The sequence below is a fragment of the Melozone crissalis genome, unplaced genomic scaffold (genome assembly GCF_028551555.1).
Source record: "Melozone crissalis strain CALT ecotype California unplaced genomic scaffold, PUWL_Pcris_2 ptg000013l_1, whole genome shotgun sequence".
Taxonomy (NCBI): Eukaryota; Metazoa; Chordata; class Aves; order Passeriformes; family Passerellidae; genus Melozone; species Melozone crissalis.
In genome coordinates, this window is record NW_026535791.1 from 39945683 (window position 1) to 39970983 (window position 25301).

Below are 25301 nucleotides of genomic sequence, written 5' to 3' on the forward strand. Positions count from 1 at the left end.
CAAGGCTCACTGAAGCCAGCATGACTGAGCCCAGCAGGAAGCCTGCCTGAGCAGGGCTTATCATGGGGCTGTGACACTGATAGGACATACTGTGAAAGCTGAAGTAAGGACCAGGCACCTTCACAAACCCCTTGCTTAGGTTACCCTTCACATGTATCTTGAATTTTCCTAAAAACTAGGTCTACTCCACAAATGAGTTTTGCTTGTGCTTTGGATAGTCACTCAAGAGTTTTCACTGCGTAAATTGGTGTGCATGTGCTACCTTCAGCTCTCATGGTAGGCAGGTATCTTCTGTGCAGACAGGCAACGCTTGCAAAAAGGACATTCATTATCATAAATACAGAGAGGAGAAGACAATGCTTTGTCCCTCACTCTTTAATAGAAGAATATAACTATAGAAGCTGAGAGTCATAACGTGTATCAGATGACACCTGCTCTTTCTGCTCTTTGAAGTGCATCTCTCATTGTTTTACTCTTTCTTCTTTAATCATGCAGAATAAAATTATTTTTATCTCTCAAGGAGAAATATCTTTGTTTTGTTTGTAACTACTGTTCAACAGATTCTTTGGCAGCTGATGGCTTGGTTTCATCATTTATAGAACTAAAACTTCATCCTAACATTTTGTTGGGTTTTTTGTCTTTAAATTATGGTGTGTAGAAGAACAGCCTTCACCTGCTATATTAAAAAAAAAAAAAAGAAAAAAGATACTGTCTCTTTAATGAAAGGAAAGCAACAATATACTGTATTACTGAATGCAAACGCAATAAGGAATAACATATAGGTCTGGTTATGTTATATGACATTTGGCTTAGCAGTATTAACATATTGCACAAAATCTGCATTTTCCCTATAGCAGAAAATAGGACGATAAAAGACATGGGAAATTAATTTCTTCCATATGATCATAAAATAAATATTCTTTTTTTTCTTTTTCTTCTCTTCAGTCATTTGCAGTAAGATTTTAGTGTTACTTCTTTGTTAAGCCAGCTCTTTATCATGTATGTATTAGGCATACAGTACAAGGAGAAATGGAACAAGATGGCAGTTATAGCAGTGGCAAGATGCAAATTTATTCTGAAAAAAAGTAATATGTGCACAATATCAAGCATGCTTAAGTTTGTGCCAGGAAAACTATTACGAATGAAGAATGGATGGGATGGAATTTTGCATCATACATGATTACATGTTGCTTAACTTCATAGAAGAGTCTTTGTCTACTCCTGATGTCCCAGGTACCACCAAGAGAAGCTTCTTACCACACTGCTAGAGTGAAAATGGCAACAGATACCCCAGCAGTATTCAACTGCAACATGACTCTTTGTTTCAGAAATTAAAGAAATAGACCTCAAAAAGATGACAGAGAAAATTCACAGACCATTGAACTGCAGGCACTCACTCCAGGTAGGGAGAGGGGGATGAATTTATTACATCTTGTATTTGTAATTGAAAGTCTGTAATTGTTTTCTGCTTCATTTTCCCCAAGTTTAATTAGGCTACATTATGTATGTGATGTTGTTGTCACTGTTTTTCCTCCTGTCTCTCTCATATTGTATGACACATGACTGAGTGTAGCCAAGCAGTGGAAGAGTCATTTTCACTGACACCACTTGAAAACATTTTTATAGAAAAGTAAGGGATGAAGAATGAAAAAGAGCAGAAAAGAAGAAATAAAATACTTTAAAGATAGATCTCTACATTAATTCATCATGAAGCAAAAGAGAAATATTAAAAACTTCTTCAGGTGCCAATTCAGTTGAGATGAACCAGACTAGGTACTGTATTGGTACAGTGTAAAAATAGATGACAGTGAGTAATGGTGTGAACAAAAAAACCATGAGGAACATCACAGGAATGGATGTTGGATGGCCTTTGCACAGCAGAGGTAGATAAAGGTTATAACAAACTGTTTACTGACCATGTACACTTACTAGAATTAAGAGGTCAGTTGAACAAGAGCTCACCTAGTAAGAGCTTTCTCAGTAGTGTGACTTATCAGCTGTTGTACAGTACCAGAGCACTGCCCAGTTATTGCTCCATAACTTTTCAGTAACATTTCTGTCCTTCAAAAGTCTACATTCTACCATTAGTTAAGGCTTTTTCTTTTGCATTTCTACATTTCCCCCAACTTTGCATCAATTTACTGTAATTAATACATGTGCCTCTAAAAGAAAAGAAAATAAATAAAAAAGCACCATGTTTTATTGAACAAAATATAGCATGTGCAAGGAAGGGAAGGGAGGAATTATAGAAACAAACCAGTGCTGAAGAATTTTGCATTAGCTGGTGCTTTTTGTTGTTGTCGTATTTGCACAGATCGTTTTAGGCTCCTCAGTCCAGGTTGTAGCAAAACACTATCAAAACAAATACTCTTGCAAAATGTTTGAGCTTCGCAGCTTAACATGTGCATCTTGAACCGCTTAAGCAGCATGGTTATCTTCTTTTTGTTTTTCTCCAGAATTTAACAGACCGTAAATTGTATACAAAAACGCATTATGCACCAGTGATTAAATGTTCTTACAACATTAATATTTGTCAAGGGGTACTTCATAGCTAGAAAGTAGGTAACTATATTTTATTTCCTAAGAGAACATTTTCTATAGTTTTCCTTCATTTCCCAGCTACACAGAAAACATCTCTAAAGTGCACTTCCCAAGTGTAGTTAGAGAATAGGAAGGAATGTAAAGTTTTTAAAAACAGCCCTTATTAACTTTTCCTTCCATTGATTCTACTGTAAACTCTAAAAAGCCTTTTTAAAAAGCAAGTTCTCATACACTCAGCAGGTGAAATGTTCCCACAAAAAATAAAAGTAAGCAAATTCAAAACCACCCCGAACAATGAAAAACCAGCATATTACAATCTTTTCTCTTGACTACTCATATCCTAGTATATATTTACTGTTTTTATTGCACATTTATGAAAACGGTTGTCCTATATATTTAAAAAAAAATAGTTTCTTTATCTGTGCTAACACATTCTTGTGCATCCTTAATAAACTAGTTACTTTCAACAACATGTAGGTAATAGAAAAACAATGGAATCAAACCAAGGAGATAATTTGTATTGTAGATGTTAATAGACTTCTAGTGTAATTCAGTTGTGAAAAAAAAGAGTTGAATTTTGGAAGTTCTTGGCTCCCATTTTCTGTGGAAATCTGCTGGCTATGTGACAGCAGGAGAACTCAAAACGTGATTCACAATGAATGTCAATCCTTCACCTCCAATATGAAGGCTTCCCAACTATTCAACTTGCTGAGCATAACTGGTTTTACTTAACATGTCTAGAAAAGGCTGCTCCTGTTCAACTGACCAGTGAGAAAGGACTGGACTTCTTCAAAACGGGTATTGGAGCAACAGTTTGTTATATATTTCTTTATACTTTTTAACTGTCCGATCCCACCTTGTAAGGAGAGCACTTGTTTGTTCAGCTAAAAGGAACCCCCTTCATGCTCCTTTTGGGTTTGCTCAGTCAACTGTTTTGTGCAACAGTGGCAGAGGCACACTGGAATTGTGTACCCATTCATTGTGATTACACAGACAGAAGCAAATGTATGTTGTCTGTGACGGTAGATGGGAAAGGGAAAGGAGATGAATGGTTCCCATGGATAAGAGGACAGTAAGGTTTGTTTGGGGTTCTTTTTGTGGTTGCTTTTTTTTCTTTTCTTTTTCTTATTCTTTTCTCTTTTTTGGTTAAATTTTGTTTTGCTATTCTTTTTGTGGGGTTTTTGTTGGGGTGTTTTGTGGGCTTTTTGGGGTTTTTTTGGTTTGTTTGGTTTTTTCCTGTTTTTTTCTTTTTTTCCTGTTTTTTTCCTTTTTTTTTTTTTTTTTTTTTTTTTTTTGCTATGTCATGAAATCATAGCAGTCATTCCTCTAATAGAAACTGACAGGACATAAAAGACAGAACTATCAGATGAACACACACAATGACTAGAAATATATCGACAGAGAAAAGACTTAATTTAGCTTTGAGAAACTGTCCCAAAAATAAAATCCTGTATTAACAAGTGCAAAAAATAAACAAAAAAAAAGAAACTCCAAACATTAAAACACAGTGTATAAAATGGTGTGAGAAAGTTAAGTCACCAAACAGCCTTTTAGTCAATAAAAAGCTGCATTTGTGTGTCCTCGTTGTTTAGATAGCGGCCCATTCTTTTCATTTTACCCAAAAGGTCATTCAAGAAGATCTCTGAGGGTAAAGCGCTCAGTCCTTGCTATTTTTTACTGTAGTAATTTGGGCCTGCTGTGTTTCTGTCATGTAAGATGAATCCTTTCTTTTATTCCTCATTGGTTGAATTATCTTCCAAAGTTGTTATGCTTCCAAAGCCCAGTCCTGTTGAGTTCTGTGCTGCTGAGACTGTAAGTACTGTATGTAAGAGAATTAATACAAGAACACACAGTTTAAGTCTGCTGTTACACAGTCTTGATGCTGATGAAACTGTGAGCGATGTCCTGTGACACATTGTTGAGCCACTTGTTTTTATAGTCCCTTTGGGTTGATGATCTGATAATAGTCCCCATCTGACATCACAGCATTCTGGTTCTGCATTGGTTGGATAGTTTTCATAGAGCCCTGTAGGGTAAACACAAAAGAAAAATAAATACCAGGCACAAGGATTGGCAGAAGTAGTAGCTTGAAGGAACAGCTGACATTTAGTCTAATCTGTCGAATCCATGTCTTTGGGTGAGACTGAGGCCCTCAGAAGTCCTGTAATTCTGTATAATTATAGACGTTGAAGGAATATGCATCATCCAACAGGAAGCAGCATCAAATGGTCATTCAGCAGAAGTATGACACTGAGCATGATTGTGTAAAGAAGCAACATGAAAAAGCAATTGATATTTGAATGATAAGGGTATTTGAATTCTTCCTTCTTGGGAAGTAACAAACAATGATGAAGTAAGAACTAATTAACCCAGATTTTTACACAAAATTTGGACTTTAAAATACTTCTTTCAGTATGTGACCATATAAAGCCTGACATTAAATAACAAATAATGATGCACTGATGATATTGGCTATTTTAATTTTCAAACCTATGTAAATTAAGCTGTATTGCAGGAAGAACTTCCGAACAGAGCTGTTCAGAACCTGTTTGTTTATCCTAACTCATCTGAGTTCTTCCAGTTGGATATTGCCTTCAACATATCCCATTGGTGAAAAAAAATCTGTCCTTGCCACCAATGAAGTTTCCGATTATACAGATAGGCCATTTTTGCCTTTGAATTTTACTGAGTTCAAATGATCTGATTATGACTTTTTGAACACTAAGAGGAACTGTATCTTTTTGGAAATTCTCAGTGTTGTCTGCCTTACTATACAGCAGATTAACATAACCAGAGTGTTCTGTTTGCTTCTCACATACCTTTTCCTCTGATAAATTAAAATGAATAAATTTAGCTATTTAACTAGTGTTCAAATGCAAGAATGTCTAACATAATGGACAAACACCTTTTCTCTTTTTAAACGGATGTTAGATTAAGTTCTTCAGTAAATAATATACTCTGTGGTAGAACTAGGTTTTTCCAGGAAAAAAAAAATCTATCTGAGATGAAATATTAGGATGGTGATTTTGAAAGCAGCTTTATTTTTAAGAACAATAATTACATTTTCTCCAAAATATCACAACAACAATATTACTTTCAAAAAAGAAATTAAGGTTCAACATTCTGAGGTCCAGGCATCAGATTTCTTGCACTTTGCGAATAACCTGTAAAGAAAAGCAGTATACTTTAAAATAAGATAAACCTGAATGCTTTGGTTCTTACTTCCATAAACGAAAAATGTGTTAGGTATGCTAAGAATGTTATGGTGCCTAGGTTGACAGATTTTTACATAGCTGACACAATTTTCTGCTAAGCTATATCTGAGTCAAAGAAAGTTGTATTTGTTTTTGGATTTAACCAAATTTTTAAAGATACAGGAAGGGAAGCAACTTGTTTCATGTTCTGTAAATTCAGAGTTTATCCTATGCTAGACCTGACCAATTTTTCCATTTCTGCAGTCAGAAACTTAATGCAACATTTGAAAGGTTGAAAATCATTTATTCTCACTCTAGATCATGGTTGAAAGAATCACTTTTTAAAAAAGAAATTCTATTGTGTTTGGGAACTTCTGGACAATTGTTCATTGAACGTATAATAAAACAGTCTTATTTTCTGAGACCCATCTTTTGTGCATAAGTCTGTTTTTAAACATTGCCACATACAGGCAATGCCTCCCAAAGCAGGGAAATATGATTTGTTCTGTGAACTGCAGCAGCTCAAACAATTAGTAGTAATTGAAGACACACAGAGAATGGTTAATGCTTTGATCCCACTGAGGCTTGTTTACTTTTCTAGCTACGTTTTCTGCCTTTCTTGTTATTGGAAAACCCAGAATTCCTTTGAAATCAAAGCTATGTATATAAGTTGGCAATCAAAAGGTATTTAAATAGTTCATATGCACTTACTGAATTATAAATAAATTGATGACAGCTCTATATTCAAAGATGAATTGAACATGTTCCTTAATGTAAAATTGCATTTCCTCTTTATTTCAATTCAGCAATTGAATTTAGGTTTTGAATTTGCAGTTACATATTAAATAAACAATTAACTACAGAGCCTCTATTCATATGACAGTCTAGAAGATTTAGATAAATTCAGTAAAACCTTTTGTACTGAGCACAATACATGTTCTTCACCACATACTCGTTTGTAGACACAAATATAAACTTTTACCCCTTGGATCTAATTAGTCCATCTATTAAGTCAGAGGTTTGCAAATGTGTGACTTAACTAGAAATCCAGGTAATCTGGCTACATCTCCTTGGAAAATCAAGGAGGAAAACCCAGTTTGTTCTTTTATCAAAATATTATTAGAATCACAGAATGGCTTAGGTTGGAGGGCACCTTAAAGATCATCTAGTTTCAACTTCTTTGCTGTGTGCAGGGACATCTTTCACCAGATTTCTCAAAGATCCACCCAACTTGGCCTAGAACACTTGCAGGGATGTGGACTCCACAGCTTCTCTAGGCAACCTGGTTTAGTTCCTCACCACCCTCACAGTACAGAAGATTGCCTAAGTCCCTCTGGATGGCATCCCATCCTTCAGTGTCAACCACTCCACTCATCTGCAAATTTACAAAGGGGGAACTTGATCTCTTCATAGAGAAATATATTAGATAACTTCATTGTAGAAGACTGTTCAGTTGGTCAGGCAAGACTGGCTCTTGTTGAAGCCATATTGACTGTCTCAAACCACCTCCCTGTTCTCCATGTGCCTTGGCACAGCTTCTAGCACAGGATCTGTTCCATGATCTTTCCAGCCACAGTGGTGAGTCTGACAGCTTTGTAGTTCCCAGCCTCTTCCTTGACCTATTAATTCTTGCCCTTTTTAAAGATGGGTTCTATGTTGCCTGTGTTTCAGTCATCTGGAACTTGATTGCTATGACTTTTCGAATATCATGGAGTGTGGCCTAGCAACTCCTTGGTCTCACAGACTTGTGTACGTTCATGTTCCTCAGGAGAGTGTGAACCTGATCTTTACTTACAGTAGGAGGGGCTTTAGATCCAGTCCACATCCTGCTGTCAGTCCAGTTAAAATATATAGGAAGAGAGATTGCCATTCAAGACTGAGGCAAAACTGTTGTTGAGTACCTCAGACTCCTCCTCATCCATGGCTGAGTTTTCCAATAATGTTTATGGGGATATGCCTTCTTTGGCCTTCCTTTCCTTGTTAATATATGTATAGAATCCCTTTTTATTAATTTTTTGCATGCCTTTACAAGTTCAGTTCCAGCTTCCTCTTGACCTTCCTTGCCCCATCTCTACATAATCTGATTTCATCTCTGTGCTTTTCCAGGGTTACCTGTCCTTGCTTCCACTGCCTGTGCATTTGCTTCTCTCCCTTTTGTTTGACTGGTATTTTTGTTTAAATATTAAATACATAGGTATAAGAAATGAAAATGATATCTGTACCCATCAAACTATCAAGGCTCCCCCTTTCCTCACTTGTCTTTATAGTTGTTTGTAGACATCTTTATTTTATATTAATTGGATGTTTGGTAACTCTATTTCTGAGGCTGATCAGTCACTTGTTACTGGCTTGACTTAATTTTTTTTAAGTGCTTTTCACTTAAAATTCTCAGTTCTGTGTCTTCATTAGCCAGCTTTTCCCAGCACTCAGCTATATTCCGCCAATAGAAAACTTACTCCATGCGGAGGTACTTGGACCTTTATTATAATCAAGGATCTAGAATTTGCCAAGAGACATTTTGATTTCAAATCATTCTCCAGACAGATACACTAGCACTCACAAAGGTCATGCAAAACTCTCTCTTTTCTTTGTAATCACATAGGTTTTTTTCCACATGAAAATAACATTTTGGTGATCAGCACAGAAGTTACATCCATAGGGACTGTGTGTTACTAATGCTGATGCAACTATTAAGGTTACTGGTTCCACTGAGATTGTTAATGGAGACATGAGAGAGAAATCCTGTAAGTCCTGCCTAGCTGAATCAGACTGAAAGAAAAAGGAGTGACAGCATGAATACCATATTCACTTTATAGAATGTGCCTTGGGGGAAAAGCAGCAAAGCCAAAAAAGAGTTCTTACACAAAAATTGAAATCACAAAGACATGGTCTGCTGGTCAGCTAGAACACCATCTAACTCAGAGACTGCTGTGGTTTCTGCCTGAGCAGTTGCAGGAAACAGCCCGTAAAAGCAGTGGTTGCATTCCTAAGACTCTCCTTAGATGTGTGACACTTGTGGCTGAATTTGAATCTGCAGCAGGTGGTCTGACTTGTCTTCATGGTTTATTTGTAGATAAAGAGTTATGGAGCCATAATATTCTGCATTATGGGAAACTAGTCTGGTTGATATATGTGTTGTCATTGCTGGAAAAGTATTTGGGAAGCCACAGAAACAAATCAGACCTTATGATATGTTATGCTTTTTCCTCTTTTGCTTTCTGTAGAACCCTAACCTGTGTTCATTTTTCACATAGATTCCTGATTATTTTTGAGAGGTATATGAAGCTTCTTGTGCTTGAAGAAAAGACCTTGAAACAAGATGAGTGGATGTAGTATACCAGAAGTTTTGAATACTCCATTTTATTGTGAAGCTCAAAGTAAATATTGTCTGCCAAGAGTGATCCATCCAGCACTGACATCATTGTATCAGTGAATGCCAGCACTCTGCATGGCATTTCTGTTTCTGAGGAATTATTTCTGAGATTTCAGTATTAACATTTTCCAACTGTGGAAGTGAAGAGACACATTAGATATTATATGACTAGATTTCACTGCTTTCGTACAACTGATCTGGAAGCCAGAACTTTTTGATCTTATCCAGATGGTCTTCTCAATTTCTAAATTGCTGTGTCTGTGACACATCATGATGATTAGATGTATTTTATACCTTTCACATTACAAAAAAGTGAAACTAAATTTTGTGTAGAAGAATATTGAAGATAAATGAATTATTCTTATTCAAACAGATTATCCTTAAACTGGCGATTAAGACTGTTCAGCTCTTTTGAAAAGGTTAACTTCTATTACTCAATTCCAATTGTCTCAAATATCTGGGTTGGAGTTATGTGGTGTTGTGTTTTAAGAAATTTTTATCACTATATGTTGGTTATTATTTCAGATAGTCGACTCATGAACATTTTCTTATGTGTATGTGCCCATGTCCAACAAGAATTCATTGTGTTTCTTCATTATCTATGTATTTCTTCCCTAAATTATCCATAGGACTAATTTCCTGCTGCTGGTGTAAATCAGTGTTACCCCTCTAAAACTGAGCTGCTGCAAGTCAGAAAGATGAGTAAACAGCTGACTCTCGAAACTATATAATGAAGATTTTTATCTCTACACTTTTGAGATACAGGAAAACTTGCTTCTAGAAAGCATTTGTCTTTCTCAAGTCCCTCTCCAGTTTTGCTTATATATGTAGAATCTTTGACCAAAAGGATGTATTATTGTGATATGATAGGAGAGGGTTATACATATCTAAGGGCTGTGTCACCATAGAAACTTTAGAGATATCAATAAGTAAATTGTCTGAGTCACTATTATAGGAGACGAATATTTACAGCTAATAAATCTATCATGACATGGGATCTCATTCATGGGAAAGCTACAATTCTCAAGACTAGAAGAACACTAGACTCAAAAAGATGAGCTATTTAGTTGATAGATTTTGCTGAAAAAACCATGTCAAATTTTCCCAGTAAGCAGATCCATGGCTAGTAATGATTTAAACCATACTTATCAAATATAAAAGGGATTTATCCTGCTGTCTGTGTTAGCTTAATAGTTTGATATTTTAGGATCTATTAAGAGGTGCAAACAGGAGGTAAATGCTCATTATTATAAGATAAGACATTTTTAGAGAAAGAATTTGGATCAAATATATAGGGTTTTTGAATTTGCCAAGAACAACATAAAGCAGATTGAATTCAGAGTGATTTTCTCTTCTTGAATTGTTCTATGAAATAGATAGATTGTATTACTTTCTATATACCACATTTTCTCAAGGAAATTGCTTTTCAAATTTCACTGAAATCAGGGCATCTGTTTGGAGGAGACACACTATAGCCAAACCTGTTGGTGAAACCCAGTTACACATCTGCCCCTTGAGAGGAAGCTGCAGTTTACAGAATTTCTTCTAATACTTTTGCTGAGCTTTGCTAGTCATCAAACTTCTACAGATTGATGAGAATTCTCTGTAATAATTCTCACTGTGTCTTTAGAAACATTATTGTGTGCTATGAAGCATGACTGACAGTGTTATTTCCTGTGAATTCTTTAAAGGAGGTGGAGTTTCCATGTGAGTGTTACTTTACATGAATCACATAAACATATGTTACTGTTATTTGCCAAAAATTAGTTCACATTGTGTTCCAAACAACTGAGAGGTTAATCAGAACGCATAAAATTAGGAGTCCGAATTAATATGAACTGAAAGATATTAGTGATTTAAAGTACCTGAATCACCTGTCTACTTACCTCTTCTCTCCCTTTACTTTCTCCTTCTGTAGGAGTAAGTATCAGAAGTCTGTTCAACACTTTCTGAAAACCATCACTAGTCTGTTCAACACCAAATAGACAAATTTGATTCTCCTCTTGATGGTAGAAGACTTGTTCTGATGCCACTGCTCTTAGGAAGTACTAAAGAATGCCATGCCAATTTTGGAAGAAGTTGATGCAACACATCTCTGCCTTATTGTTGCTCACTACATTCTCTTCCTTTCCAACAAAGAGGAACTCTCCTTCTCCATTAAATGCCATGACATCTATTGTACAGATAGAGAGAGTGAGTATGTGGCTGGGATTTCTGGCCTGAGACTTGATGCTGGGTGATGGCCCTGTTATGCCACAGGGCACAAAGGGACCATAAGTCATGGTGATTTCAAAGAAAGCCCTTAAGACACAATTAGCCCTAAGTCTGCACTCTAAACTGGTCCAGACTTGGCATGTGGACAGCAATTTCTCCAAACAGTCAGAACAGGCTGTATTAACAAGTAATTTTTGGGAATATGAAAAGATCTGTACAATGAAGTGGCTGGTACTGGGTACCTATCTCATGTCAAACCTAAATGCCTCTGAAGGGATTTTCCCCCACTCTATCTCTAGTCTAATTTTGTAGACCAAATGTGCATCAATGGTTGGCATAGGGTACTATGGTGCTGTAGCCCATTTAGTTAAAGAAGAGATGACTACATTTACAATATAAAACAATCCTGCTGGAATGAACACTCTTTTCTTAGAAGTTACAGGTAAAAACCTTGACCTGGAATTTTGCATGGGACTAATTCACTGTAATTTTCCATGTACACCTGAAAAACTATTGTTATCTCCCTCAAATGAGATTTTGGTTTGCATGGGCAGTTCTAGACAGCTGAACTGTAAAAAGAAACATTGGATGAAACCACTGGAAACTTTACTTGTATGGATATGAACTCCAAAGGTCTAAACTGAAAGTAATCATCCAGTTTTAATGAATCTGAAAACCAGCAGGTTACAGCACAGCACCTGATGGAAGGATCAACTTTTTTCCTTATATGTCCTGGAAGAAAGTGGGCAGGAAGGGAACACTAAATTCTTTCTGCCTAACTGCATATTTCCACAATCAGAACCACACTGTGATTCTGATTGTTTTGATTAATCTCTCAAGCGCTTTCTCTTGCACTGCAGTTGTTCCACATCCTCAAATGCATTTCTACAAAAGATGAGTTCTGGTGATGCAAAATGAGGGTAGCATGCCTTCTCCCTTTCCTATTATAGGCTTTTTTGGAGGTGATCAAGTTAGACATTCTCAGGCTAGAATACTTGTTACTTCTTCAGGAATTTCCAATAACTTGTTATTAATACATATTATAAACCACACTTTATTTTCTTTTAAACTTAATTACAAATATAACAATGACTGCAGTATTTATTGGGGAAAAATAGTTCTATGCTGTTTTCTCATCATGAGGACCTTCCAAGGAAGGGTAAAGCCCTTGTTATTATATTCTTTTACAGCCTCCAGGTTTTTTCTTTTTTTTTTTTTAGGCCCCAACACCACAAAAAATCCTGGTCTGAAAGAAAAAAAAAACAAAAAAACAATTTGTGGATTCCCTATTGTCCACCAGTGCTGGTATGCACTCATCTCCAGCAGATCTCTGTGCTCTGACTTACTGCTGTGGTAGGACAGGATTGAAAGGGGAGGTGGCAGCTCCCACTGCCAGGGCACCTCCCAGCATGGGGTATGGGGCCCCACCAACCTCTACCTGTCTGCAATTGTAAAATTACAGGCAATGTTTTAGTGTTCATCCTGAGCTCTGGGCTGTAGTCAACACCAAATAAAATCAGCTATCCCTTGTATACCTTCTCTTGTTACTTGACATCTAAATATTAGATAAGGATACCTTTTTACCTTACTCTTTTGTGCTTTTTTAATGAAGAGACAGATCAATAACTAGATTTCTCAGAAGGTCTATACCAGACGGAAACACAAAAATTGCAGTAGGAAATGTCTCTCAAGACATGGGTGACCCTCTCTGAGCTGTTTTTTTCTTTGAAAGGATTTCAAGTTATCTATCACAAGCTATGCTGAGCTAGAGTGTTTTTTTCTGCTGTTGAGCTCACTGTACTTTGAATGAAATAAATCTGTTTTCATTAAACTGCAAAGAGGTATAATTCTTTATTCCTGCAGCAGATTATAGTCTAATTTTTCATTGTTTAGTGGCAGGAAGCACTCTTACAGTGAACTGCTGCTTAATAAGGGTGAAAATGGGTCCGTATTCCAGACAGAGTTTGAATTGCTGCCTCATACCTGTCCTCAACATCTTCCCTTGCACACAACTCTCTAGGGCCAGCACAGTGCCTCCTGTGGGTCTGTGAACACAAGCTCTGCTCTGCTGCTGCTGGAGTTGGGCTTGAGAGGACAAAAAGTTCAACCAAATATTTGTTAGTGGACAGCTGAGACGAGATTCAGGTCACCCTGATTTTTGGTGTCTGCAATAGACCCTGGTCTAACAGCAGCTACAGCAATAGAGCACAGCCAGCGATGTGAGCAAGTCCTTCCATCAGGTGAGGTGCCTGCTCAGGGTGGGTTAAATGGCTCTCAGCTCTACTGGCTACACCAAGACTCTAGGCAGAGCTTAGTCACAGAGTTCATGCGTACACACCCACATTAATAATACCTGCAACAAAATGAGTTTAATCCTCCCCTAAAGCTGCTTTTCCATCCCAGACTCGGAGATGTCAGTAATCTTTTCAAAATCATCTATTTTGTTTGTTTTAGGAAGGAATTTGGATTATGAGTTATACTAGGAAAATGAAGAGATGACAGATTTTCTGAAATACATGCCAAGATGATTTTGCTGTTGGTTTGGTTTCTTGTCATTGTGTACATGTGTGTGTACACACGTATATATGTGAACATACATATCAATTATGTACTTGTAGTAAATAAAATTTCTCTAAGTCTCTCACTTCTACAATATTACCTTAGAAAATAATGCTCATTTGCTTACTGCATATACATATTGGAAGGCTATTAATTTTTAAAAAATGCATTGAAGTAAGGTAAGAACGTTGTTAATGCAAAATTGTAACTCAGCTTACTTTTTGTTATATTTTCTTTTGTATATGGATGGATATTGCTTGATTTTGTGCAATAAGTTTAATTTCCAAGGAAAAAAAAATCCAGTAAATGCCTTGCTACCAGAATCACCTTAAATCTAAACACAGGGTACAAGGCGAAGTGAGTTGCCATAATCCTTATGCCTGCATCTAGGATGGTATATAACATTTATGGATTCTTATAATTGACTCTAGTTTTAAGTAGCTTACCTTAGGCAACTTATTTACTATCAAGATTTCCAGTGGAGCCCTAATTAAGAGGTGAAGACAGTTTAATTTCTGATATTTGGATGATGATGTCAAGTGATCTAAGTGTTGAAACTCGTTTTTTATTAATTAACTGGGAATAAGTTACCTAAATATCTTAAAGATTCTCAGATGATAGTCTAGGCACCATAAGTATGAAGATAATATTGGTATAAACTAAAATTTTGTGTGGATAATCCCCATCCATTCCTGAAAAAAGTATCTGTGGTACTTGAGATATACATTACCAACATCTTTTACAATTAAAAAAATATTCATAAAATGTAACCAGACTCAATAGGAAAACATACAAAAATCAAAAAAAGTTCTTCACAGGTGAACAACAGGTTCTTAAATTTCTTCACTAGTGAAAGATGTTTTCTTAAACACTTTCTGAGAGCTGCTGTACAATTTTGAATGCTGTGCTTCAGATTCTTGATTCATCTGGCATAAGAATGCAGGCAAACAAAGGTGAATATGCTGAAAACTGGATGCACGTTTTCTCTTTTCTTTTTCTGAATATTGAATGACATACAGTCTCTGAGTATTGCATGACATGAAGTAAAATAAATCCTTCACCAGATTATTAAATGTAAAAAATAAGCAGACTAATTTTTTTTTCTAGAAATCTTGTTTTGTAAAGCTGATGACCAGCAGGCTACATCATAACTGTGCATTACTAGATCTGAGCTCAAATCCTAGCACCTCCAAGAAATCTTTCTGATGTGGAATACCTTTAGGGTCTCAGAGTTGGAGCTAAATCCATGATATTTAGACTTAAGAAAACAAGTGAAATTGTTTTTTCTCTACTATACCTGTACAGATGAAACTTGATAGTCCTCCATAGATGACATCATCATTGTCTGGTAATATAAAGGGACACCTCGTTTGAACCTCCAAACAGTATTGCTTGCAAGGAATTCTGTTGCTGCAGTGAAACTGTGTGACTTCAAAATACTGGGAACAGAGCCAGGCTTTGTAGACAGTCTGGAAAAAAGAGAAGAACCAGAAATATAGATGGATGACAATAGCACTGTCATTATTAGAAGAACATACTGTACTGCACACCTACATTAATGCTGCTTTTGGAAGAAAATTTTGAGAGAATATCACCTGGGTAAAATATGCTCTTAACTTTTGACTGTCCTCCCACTTCAGAAATGAAAACTCCAGCAAAGTCACTTAAAAGCAACAGTTATTTAGGACTAGGCTTATGCTATTTTATTATCTTAGTTTGTAAACAGTTATGCTTCTTAGATGTGACTTTTTATTAGACGTGCATGCATGGAACACAGCCCTGTCCCTGCACCACCAAATCTCACCAAGTGAGATGCTAATCTCATTTGAAGCTGCACAAGGACAAATTTATAAAACTGCCTGCAAGAAAGAGTTGAAAGCTGGGCTCAGGCCAAGCCTGTCTTTATACTATCTAGAGCTAAGCTATCAGGTTGCAATAGATGGTGCTGCTTCCCTACAAATAAAACCTTATCCAGTCCACAGCATTAAAAGACGCGTTAGGGTACCTGAACACCGACAGCTGCAGACTAGGGGATAAATCTGCCACAGTGAAAACCTAAGCCTACACTTGGGTGTTAAAAGGAACATTTTAAAGATACTCTCAACTGATGCTGCATGGCCGTGGCTGCAGGACTTGTGATTATTGCAATTATTGTCACCATTTAAACAGAGAAGTAAAATACACATGCTGATTTTAATTTTTGCTACGTTTTGTCTTCCAAACAATGATGTTTGTCATTAGTATTAAGCTCTTTTGGATATGGAAATGTTTCATGTAAAATCAGGTTGGACACCAGGCTACAAAGGTGATAAAAACCTGTGTGACTGAGTACAGAGAAATTTCCTTGTTCCCCATTTTATTTTCTACTTAACTGTTTTGGAGTACATTATTTACTGTCTAGATATTTGCTATCTAGGTTGTTACATAACAAAAAAAAATTCCTTTTTTGTACTTTTTAATTATCTGAAAATCCTGGAAACTACTTTTTATTAAACATGGACTGAAAACCAATATAGTCAGCTCATAATTTCCATTCTTTCCAGGAATGATGTAATAGAAACAGAAACTATCAAATTTGAAACAGATCAAATTTTTAAGCTGAGAAGGCTAAAAAAAAATGACACCTGAAATGACCAATCTAGACGAGAGTTTGGTTTGATCTCAGTGTGTTTCATCTCGCTGGTTATAATTTTATGAATAATAGCCTAAATTGTATAATAAGTATCAATGTAGTAGCCCCAAAATCACCAAACTTGTATTTTAGATTGTTTGCAACAGTGGCAAGTATGTGGTAAGTTTCTAGGTGATAAAATGAAGCCTTTATTACTAATCTATGGTTTGTAATTATCTCTTTATAGCAGTTTTTGCCTACTGCATTCCGTGGAACATGGGTTTTTTTCATTACAAATTCAATTTTAATTGCTTACTAAGATTTCTTATTCACAGTAAATGATTAATGAGAAGGAAGACCAGGAGATGTGTGTATCTTTTGTTCTTAGATAAACTTTTAATCAGAAAGTGGTTTTCCCACTGTCAATTACATCACCACATTTCTGGTGCTTCAGTTGCTTTGCTGACATTTGCAACAATAAATCATAAAATCACAGAATATACTGAGTTGTATAATACCAAGGATCATTGAGTTCAACTCTTGGTCCTGCTCAGGGCCATCCCCAAAAGTCAGACCATGTGCATTGTCCACACACTTCCTGAACTCTGTCAGGCTGGTGCTGTGACCGCTTCCCTGGGGAGCCTGGTCCAGTTCTCAATGACCCTCTGGGTGAGGAACCTTTTCCTACCTAAATCTCCTCTGACACAGCTTCAGGCCATTCCCATGGCTCCTCTCACTGGTCACCACAGAGAAGAAATCAGTGCTTGCCCCTCTTCTTCCCCTCACAAGGAAATTGTGACTACAATGAGGTCTCCCCTCAGTCTCCTCCAGGCAGAATAGACCAAGTGACTTCAGCTGCTCCTGACACAGCTTCTCCTCAAGGCCCTTCATCATCTTTGATGCCCTCCTTTGGATGCTATCTAATAACTTTATATCTTATGTTGCCGTACCCAAAACTGCACTCAGGATTCAAGGTTAGGTGAAATACAGCAATAGTTTTTCTATTTTCAATTAGTAATCATAGTCAATTGTTTAGAGGCAGGAATGCTGGGTCTGGTAACAGTTTTACATTCAAAGAGATTCTTTCTTGGTCTTAGACCTGTTTAGTATGACATGTCCTTTACATAAAATAGATCTAATAGAAGTAAGTCGATTTATGACTCATATTTGAAAGTGTAAATCAGTTTTTAGGAAGTATATTGAACAGTCCACCATACATAGTAACAAGAAAATGAGCAAAACCGTGTGTCTACTGAAGCAAGACAGAAAATGTTTATTCAGGAGCAGAAGTAAATAATGCAATAGTGGGCTTCTATGAAGATTTTTGTATATCCAATCTCCATTCATACACATCATCTTCCTGCTCTGATTCACAAGTCCTCAGCTTTGTCTCAAAATTACTTTTGAATTGTCCATATTTCTAAAGAGTGCATGAGTATACCTGTTCCTAAGATCTGTTTCTCAGATGAATGCCTCCCATTCTGTATCCTTCCTTTTTTTCTTTACCCTGCAGCTGATTTAAAGCGTGTCTATAGCCTATATTGACATTTTTAATATTCTGATTCCCTTTTGCTCTGTTTTACACAATAAGGCTACATAGACTTCTAGACAAGGCGCATTCATGGTGCCTATCTGTCTGTCCACTGCCTTCATGGCTTTGGCCTGTTGTAATTCCTGCATTTCCAGAGAGTACTGAGCCATTGTCAGGAAAAAAAAAAGTGTGCCAAGAGCTGCATCCAGTAAGCAGTTTTATCTTCTTCTGGAGAAAAAGGAAAACGATATAGGTGTTCATAGTTGAACCGTGCTGGTTCAGCTGGTAGACTAGAATGTGGTCCCTCTCTGCTCTCACTACTACAGACATGATTTAAATGCCTGCTTTCCTAACAAACACCCCAAATAATCTCTCCCACCCTCTCTGGACTTTATAAGTACCAAAGGTTTTACACAGACATCTTACTTTCATGCTTAAATATGCGTTACCCAGGAGGAAGTACAGAAGTGGGAGAATTGATCTCATATTTGTCCACATAACTCTGCTCAACAGCATTTGCATAAATCCGATGGCTAACCCATTTGAGTAAGACGACCCAGAGCAGTCTGACTTTTTTTGTCTGTTTCAGGGACAATGAGAAGTGGCTTTTTTAGCTTTAGTAGAAACCCATAATCTGGAACTGAAATTTCTTGAAATTTCTTGATATTTTCCTAATAGTAAAGCAGATATTACAGCCTTTGATTGGCCAGTATTCCTTCTTTTACCCAGGAAAATATAGATTTTTTTGATTGGGAATTTTGCTCTACCTCCTAGCAAGTCCCAAATGCTGATTTTCAGACACTTAAAACATGCATTATGTAACAAGGCATGAAACTATCAGTGAAATGCACATTGGCCTGTATATTGAGCTTGATGTTCACTTTACAAACTATGCTTCAATATGAGTCCTTTCCTTCTTAAAGAGCATCAATAGCTAAACTCAAAGATTTATAAACACAATAAATGTTTTTATGAATAAGATATAATGGGTTTATAAATAAGATACAATAAGGTGATTGAAACCTTTGAAATATCACAGTTCCTAACAAATATCTGGCAAACTAATTTCAAAGAACAGAAAAACCCTCATGTTTTTCTTTTGGTTTTGTTTTAACTCTTTTATAACAAGGGAAAGAACTAAGATGAACCGTATTATTAATGCATCATGGCAACCACATACATAGACTAAATACCTGAATATATATAAATATCTCATCACTTGACCATCAGCATAACTTTAGACATTCTGCATTTGAAAGAGATCCAGTCCTGGCTATTAGGTGAGACATTGTAATGCAAGATGGTAGTACCCCATAAGAATAAAGTAATATTTCATGTACAGAATCATAGATATAAAATCTCAGAAGGATTTATTGGCAATTTTGCTCACCTAAATAATTAAATTTACCTTACTGTGTACCTGGAGGAAAAAAAATAAGATTACATGTTTGAAAAAGTGCGTGAAGTGCTGGCTTTATAAACCCATATTCATGTGTCTGAGTGCCTACCTAGAATGATCATCATCAAAGTCATCTTGGTAGTTTTAAATTATTAAGAGTATTATGATAAAAACTTATCAATTGGGCAGAATAATTTATTATTTGGCATTCATTTTATTTCTACTGTAAAAGTTTCAAGCAGAAAAAATATTTTATTACTTCAGTGACCAATAACCCAACACAAATATCCAGCTTCAGAAATTTGAAGAATTAAAGCATCACAAAAAACTAGACATTAAACTGCATCTTCTTGTCTAATCATTAGAAATAATAAAGATTCAGAGTTAACAGGAAGAAAGCAAGAGTGTGTGTGGAGAATTTTGAGAAACTGGAAGGGCACATTTTGTGCTTTTTCTCTCAGGACATTAGGAAGAACACTTATTTTGGTCTGTGTGGAGACTGGCAGTCCCTTTTTTTTTTTTTTTCCAGATATTCTGTATCTCATATCACACATGAGGTGTCTGAGTTATTCTTTCTGCTCTTGAAAAGCAACCAGACAGAGTTCTTAGTTAATACTGTTGCATTAATCACCTAGAGAGGGACCAGGAGCTGCTGTCTCCCAGTGTGGACAGAATGGCTGGGTAGAAGAGCAAATTGGCTGACCACAGCCCTGGTCAATATACTAACAGAGTTCCAATTGGCTGTGCAACTGCACAAAACTAATTTTGACAAGAGGACCTTTAAGGTCCCCTCCTGTCCAGGCCACTCTATGATTCCATGATTCCAAGATTCTCCTTGCAAAGACTGCAAAACCAATAGGAAGATAAAGCACCATGTGTGTATGCCCACAGTTTCCCTTCCCCCCTGTCTCATTCTCACTCACCCATACACACACAATACATGTGATTCTGGATAACCCAAGCTCTGTCAAAACAGATTGAGCATGTAGCCTTAATCATCTGAGTCACACTGCAGGAGAGGTGTCAGTAGAATAGAATTGAAAAGCTCAATCAGTCTCATTCTCTACAAATGCCATTTCTTCCTGGTTTTCAAGAGGTGAATTCAACTCACTTCTGTCCCTTCCCCTGTTGTTTCTGACTGCCATTTCCAGGAAGTACTTCAACCATTTTCCATAGAAAAGATTTTGTTTTCCTCACTGAGGAAATGTTTGATGTTTTGGCTGGGCTATCATAATAATTGCATAAAAGGGAACTTAAAATCATAAAATAGCTCTTACTGTGTAGATGTGGAGGATGGTGGGAGGAAAAGAAAGTAGGAAGAGAGAAGTCACAACAGAAATTCTCTCTCTCAAAATGGTAATTTTTTCTGAATCAAAATGAATTTTAACTGCTTTTAACTGATGCTTTGTGACCATATCCATTACTCACTGTGAAAATGAAGTCTTCAAAGAGAGCACAACTGAATTAGTTCACAGACCAGTTTGGAAGGAAGAGGCCTCTTATGAACTTGAGAAGTGTTTTGATCAGTGATGCTTTCAAAGACACCAGGAAATTGTACCTTATTGGAATAAAGGTATTGCCTTCAGAAAGTGTGACATGATTCCAGCTCAACTTCTCTCAAAGTTTGTGAGTATTTTGAGGTAAATTCTGCAGTTTTTATGTATACTCAGGTGTACCTCAGGTTGTGACTGACTAACTAATTAATTTTTCCAAGAATATTCATGCAATAACCTGTTATGTAAGCTGAGGTTTTTCAGAAGAGCTGGATGGAGAAGCAGCATTCATTTAAAAATGAATATTGATGTGGCCCTCAGGTTTTGATACATTTTACCTTAGTGGTGCCTGGTACATGTTTACTCATTGACAGTGAATCAGCTGTGTTTGTACAGTGAGATCTGTTTCCTGTCAGCTTCAGCTAGAGCACATGACTTTCTGAAACCCTAGCGATTCCAGTACAGGAGGTATCACTTATATGCAGAGAGTGATGTCTATTTCACATGTCTAATATTTGCCTGACTCATAGACTTAGGGATTTTTGAACTATTTAAAGGCATTATATGTGCATTTAAAGTTAGGTCATATGTTTAAATACCATGTTTTTTTGTTTTGGTTTTTTTTTTTTTTTTTTTTTTTTTTTTGTTATTGTTGTTGCTGTTGATCCTGATGTATTGTCTCTGTGGTATTCTGTGACATTACCACAGCCAAAAATGTTGTTACTTGTAGGGTAACAAAATATTTTTAAAGTATCTGCTTCAGCCTAACTTACTTTGCTTCATTTTAGCTTTCTTTTTAAAATTTTTTTATTATTCCACAATCTCAAAGTGTAGACATTAAGAGCAGTAATAATACTTCATGTGTGGCCAATAACAGAGTTGGAGAAAAGCTACTGGCAAAGGCTAAAGAACCTTTCAAACTCTTACTTCCACAAATAAAGGTAGTCACTTCTTCACTTAGAACTGTGCCTGAACACTGACCAGGCAAAAGATGAATCTATTAAACACTACATATAGGAAATAAGGGGATGAGATTGCAATTATGGATTTTATGGAGCAATGAGGAACCTCAGAAGAACACACCTATTTCTCCAAGTGATAAACATTTTGCTGCAAAAGTCATTTCAAATATTATGAGTGCTTTACAGCAGCAAAGCAATGCTACATCTGTGAAGTGGAACCTCTAAAAGGTTTTTATACTCAGATCACCAGGGTATTATGTGTTGGTTTGAAAGACAGCACATCTTCCTAAGGAAATACTCGGGTCAGTCTCAGTGCCTGCTTTGTGCATTAGGACCTGAGATATCATGTTTTACAAGCACAGATGTCTGTTAGATAGCTTACAAGTGCATTTTATATAGACTTTGTAACCAAAATATAGAAGGCTAACTGGTACAAAACCTGATTAAGTTTGACAACTGTAGTGTTACAAGTGTGGACTCCCCAAGGAACTTTGTCATTTTTGAGCATTAAGGGCAGTCTGACTTCAGGAGGACTGCATTTTGCCTGTGTACTGTGGGATAAAAATCAGCTTTTACAGAGAGCTTTCTACCCATGAGAGTTGCCGGAGTGCTGTTGGCATTTCTCTTTTGTTGGGCTGTGTTCCCTGTCCCATTCTGAGACTTTGGGCAGCCTCATGATAGGGCTGGCAAAGTGCACAAATAATGCAGCAACAGTGACCAGATAAGAGGGAACAATACCGTCCATGAGGTATCTTTGCCAATGAATATCAGTGGTAACATCAGTGATTAACATTCTTCACTACGTGTAGTTGGAAAGTATGACAAGTGGCTTTCAAATACTTGAAATGCATTGCTGAAAATAAGGTATTTTATAGGAACAGTCTCTGAAAGGAGATTTTGTTTTTCTTAAGTTATAATTTTCATTTCATTTCACCATCATCAAAATCAAATAATTTTGACTGGGGAATTATTTTCCATTTGATTTCAAATATTTTGTTCCAAATAAACTATTCTCATTCTGTTTGTACACCAAAATATTCCTCATAATACATTAATTTAAATACATGTAACATTATTGTATTTTATTTATTGATATTGATTCATAGATGTTCTGATTTTTGGAGAAGTTGTTTTGTATATGCATTCACACCAACCCTCACTCCTACCTCCACCTTTTTTTTTTTTTTCTGGGGAATTTCCATTTTTATTTTTTAAAAATTCTGATCCAGAATGAATAAAACATATAAATCTAAATTTCCTGTATAACAGACATTATATTTTCTAGTTATTCAATTCTATGTGCATTTTTAAAATTCCTTGTCTTATAAGACTGTACCAGGAAATGAGAATATCTGTTTCATATTATGCATACTTATGCCTGAAATTTACAGTAATTTGGGAATGAAAATATCTGTTTTGTTGTTATTTTAACCTTTGATTTTTTTATAGTTCATTATAATTAACATCTTCTGTATCTGCACGGATGGAGTATCATAAGATAAATATTTTAATATTTATTCAGAAGACCTTGATGCCACAGAATTCAAACTATTGTGTTAAAACCAAAAACTTTTTGTATCTCCTAAATTAAATAGACAAACTAATTTCTTTCCCTATTTTATATGAATAAATATGAATAATTTTTATGTGGATAATTTCATGTGAAAGATGCACACGCTATTTATTTTGAACATAGAAAAAAAGTAAACCAAGGTTGAAATTGTTTTGCCAGAATATTGTTAATCTCAGCTTCAGTTCATATGCTCTGTAACAAGATTTCTTTTAATGAAGTACAGATGTGGAATAGCAAGCTGCTCTGCTCATATCTTTGTTGTTTATCTTGGAAATGATGAACTGAAATATGCAAATACGTTGTCTCCTAATAGAAATATGTTTCTTTGATTTGATGTCTCCTCTCTTTCAGGAGACATTACTGCAGAGAAGATGGTATCAATGTCTCACTTAGGTAAATTTAAGGAGAAAGTATGTACTTATATAGGGGAGCTCTATAATGTTTCTATCTGCCAAAATAAATCAAGCTTCTGCAAGGCAAAAATGTGAAAAAAAATGATCCACCAGTCCTGTCTTTCTGGTGGTTAACCATCCAATCAACTGAAATCATCATGATGATTAACTACACTGTTGTTTTATAATGCTCTAAAACCTGAACTCATCCTCTGTGTCAGAATTCAGTTTTAGCTGTTACTTAATATAGTAAAGAGACTTTCTTTTGAAGATCATAAACATCCCTTTGGGTGAGCTTAAAGAAAACTGAAGATTAAATAACTCATTATGGAAATAAGTAGTCTGTTAAAAAAAAGGGAGGCACTAGTCTTTGATTTTGTGAGCTTAATAGTACTCCATCTAATCATAAGGTATATTAGAATGTTCAAATTATGAAGAATAAAACAAATTAATAATCTCTAAAATGTCTGGTCAGCTTCCCCAGAAAATTTAAGATCTACTGATTTCAAGTCAGCTCACAATGGTCAGGAGACTCTTTTAAAGTTTTACAGCCTTCTAAAATTACATCTGAGTTCATGAACCGATCTGTTAAGATTGGAAAGTATTTTTGTTCAACTCTGCTCTACATAATTTCTGAAGTGAGGGTAGGCTGTATAAATCAGCTCACCATGACAGTATTCAGAAGATTGAAACCACTGATTAACAGTGTGTGCAGGACACAAGGAGAGTCTTTATATCCTCTGCTTTCTCAAATTAAGGATCTGATTTTTACTGCCTACTGATCTCCACCATTGCTCAGAAGAGAGAATCCCTTATGGGTTCTGAGGGCTTCTAATCAACTTGCAACAGCCACTGCACACTCCTGGCAGATGAGGGGACTTGAGATAAGGTAATATAAACATACACACAGAAAAAGTGTCCTATGCCTCAAATTTCTCTTTCCATTTGGAATTATAACTCGTTAAAGCATAAGACTTATTCTACCTCACTATTGAATTTTCATTTTGATCATGCAGGGAGTAGACGGACATGTGCAGATCTCTTCTCTCAGGTGAGCAGAGATAGGTCTTGAGGAAAGAGCATGAAGTTGTGTCAGGGGATGTTTAGGTTGGGTATCAGGAAAAGATTTTTTACTCAGAGGGTAGTTGAGCACTGAACAGGCTCTCCAGGGAAGCACCAGCCTGACAGAGTTCAAGAACAATGCTCCATGATGTGATTCTTGGACTGTCCTGTGCAGGGTCAGGAGTCAGACTCAATAACCCACATGGTGGTTATTGATCTCAGCACATTCTCTGTCCTAATTCTTGATTCTATGAAAATTCAGTAAATAAGATGACAAAACCTAAAGACAAGGAGATAATGAATCCAGAAGAAAGAAGAAAATTTCTTAGACACCAGATGTAAGAAATACTTTAGAACATGAAATATAACAAAAAAGAAAAAATGACTCCCAGAACTT

General features: G+C 36.2%; 1 protein-coding gene across 1 annotated transcript in view; it reads right to left on the reverse strand.

Moving 5' to 3' along the window:
* Window positions 1-3844: 3844 nt before the first annotated feature.
* The window catches only part of NALF1 (NALCN channel auxiliary factor 1), a 434847-nt gene continuing 413390 nt past the window's right edge, over window positions 3845-25301 (reverse strand). The window contains exons 2-3 of the mRNA XM_054271678.1: window positions 15179-15350; window positions 3845-4567 (exon numbers count right to left, since the gene is read on the reverse strand). Coding sequence (XP_054127653.1) covers window positions 4272-4567; window positions 15179-15350 — 468 coding nt within the window. The 3' untranslated portion in view covers window positions 3845-4271. The remainder of the gene's footprint in view (window positions 4568-15178; window positions 15351-25301) is intronic.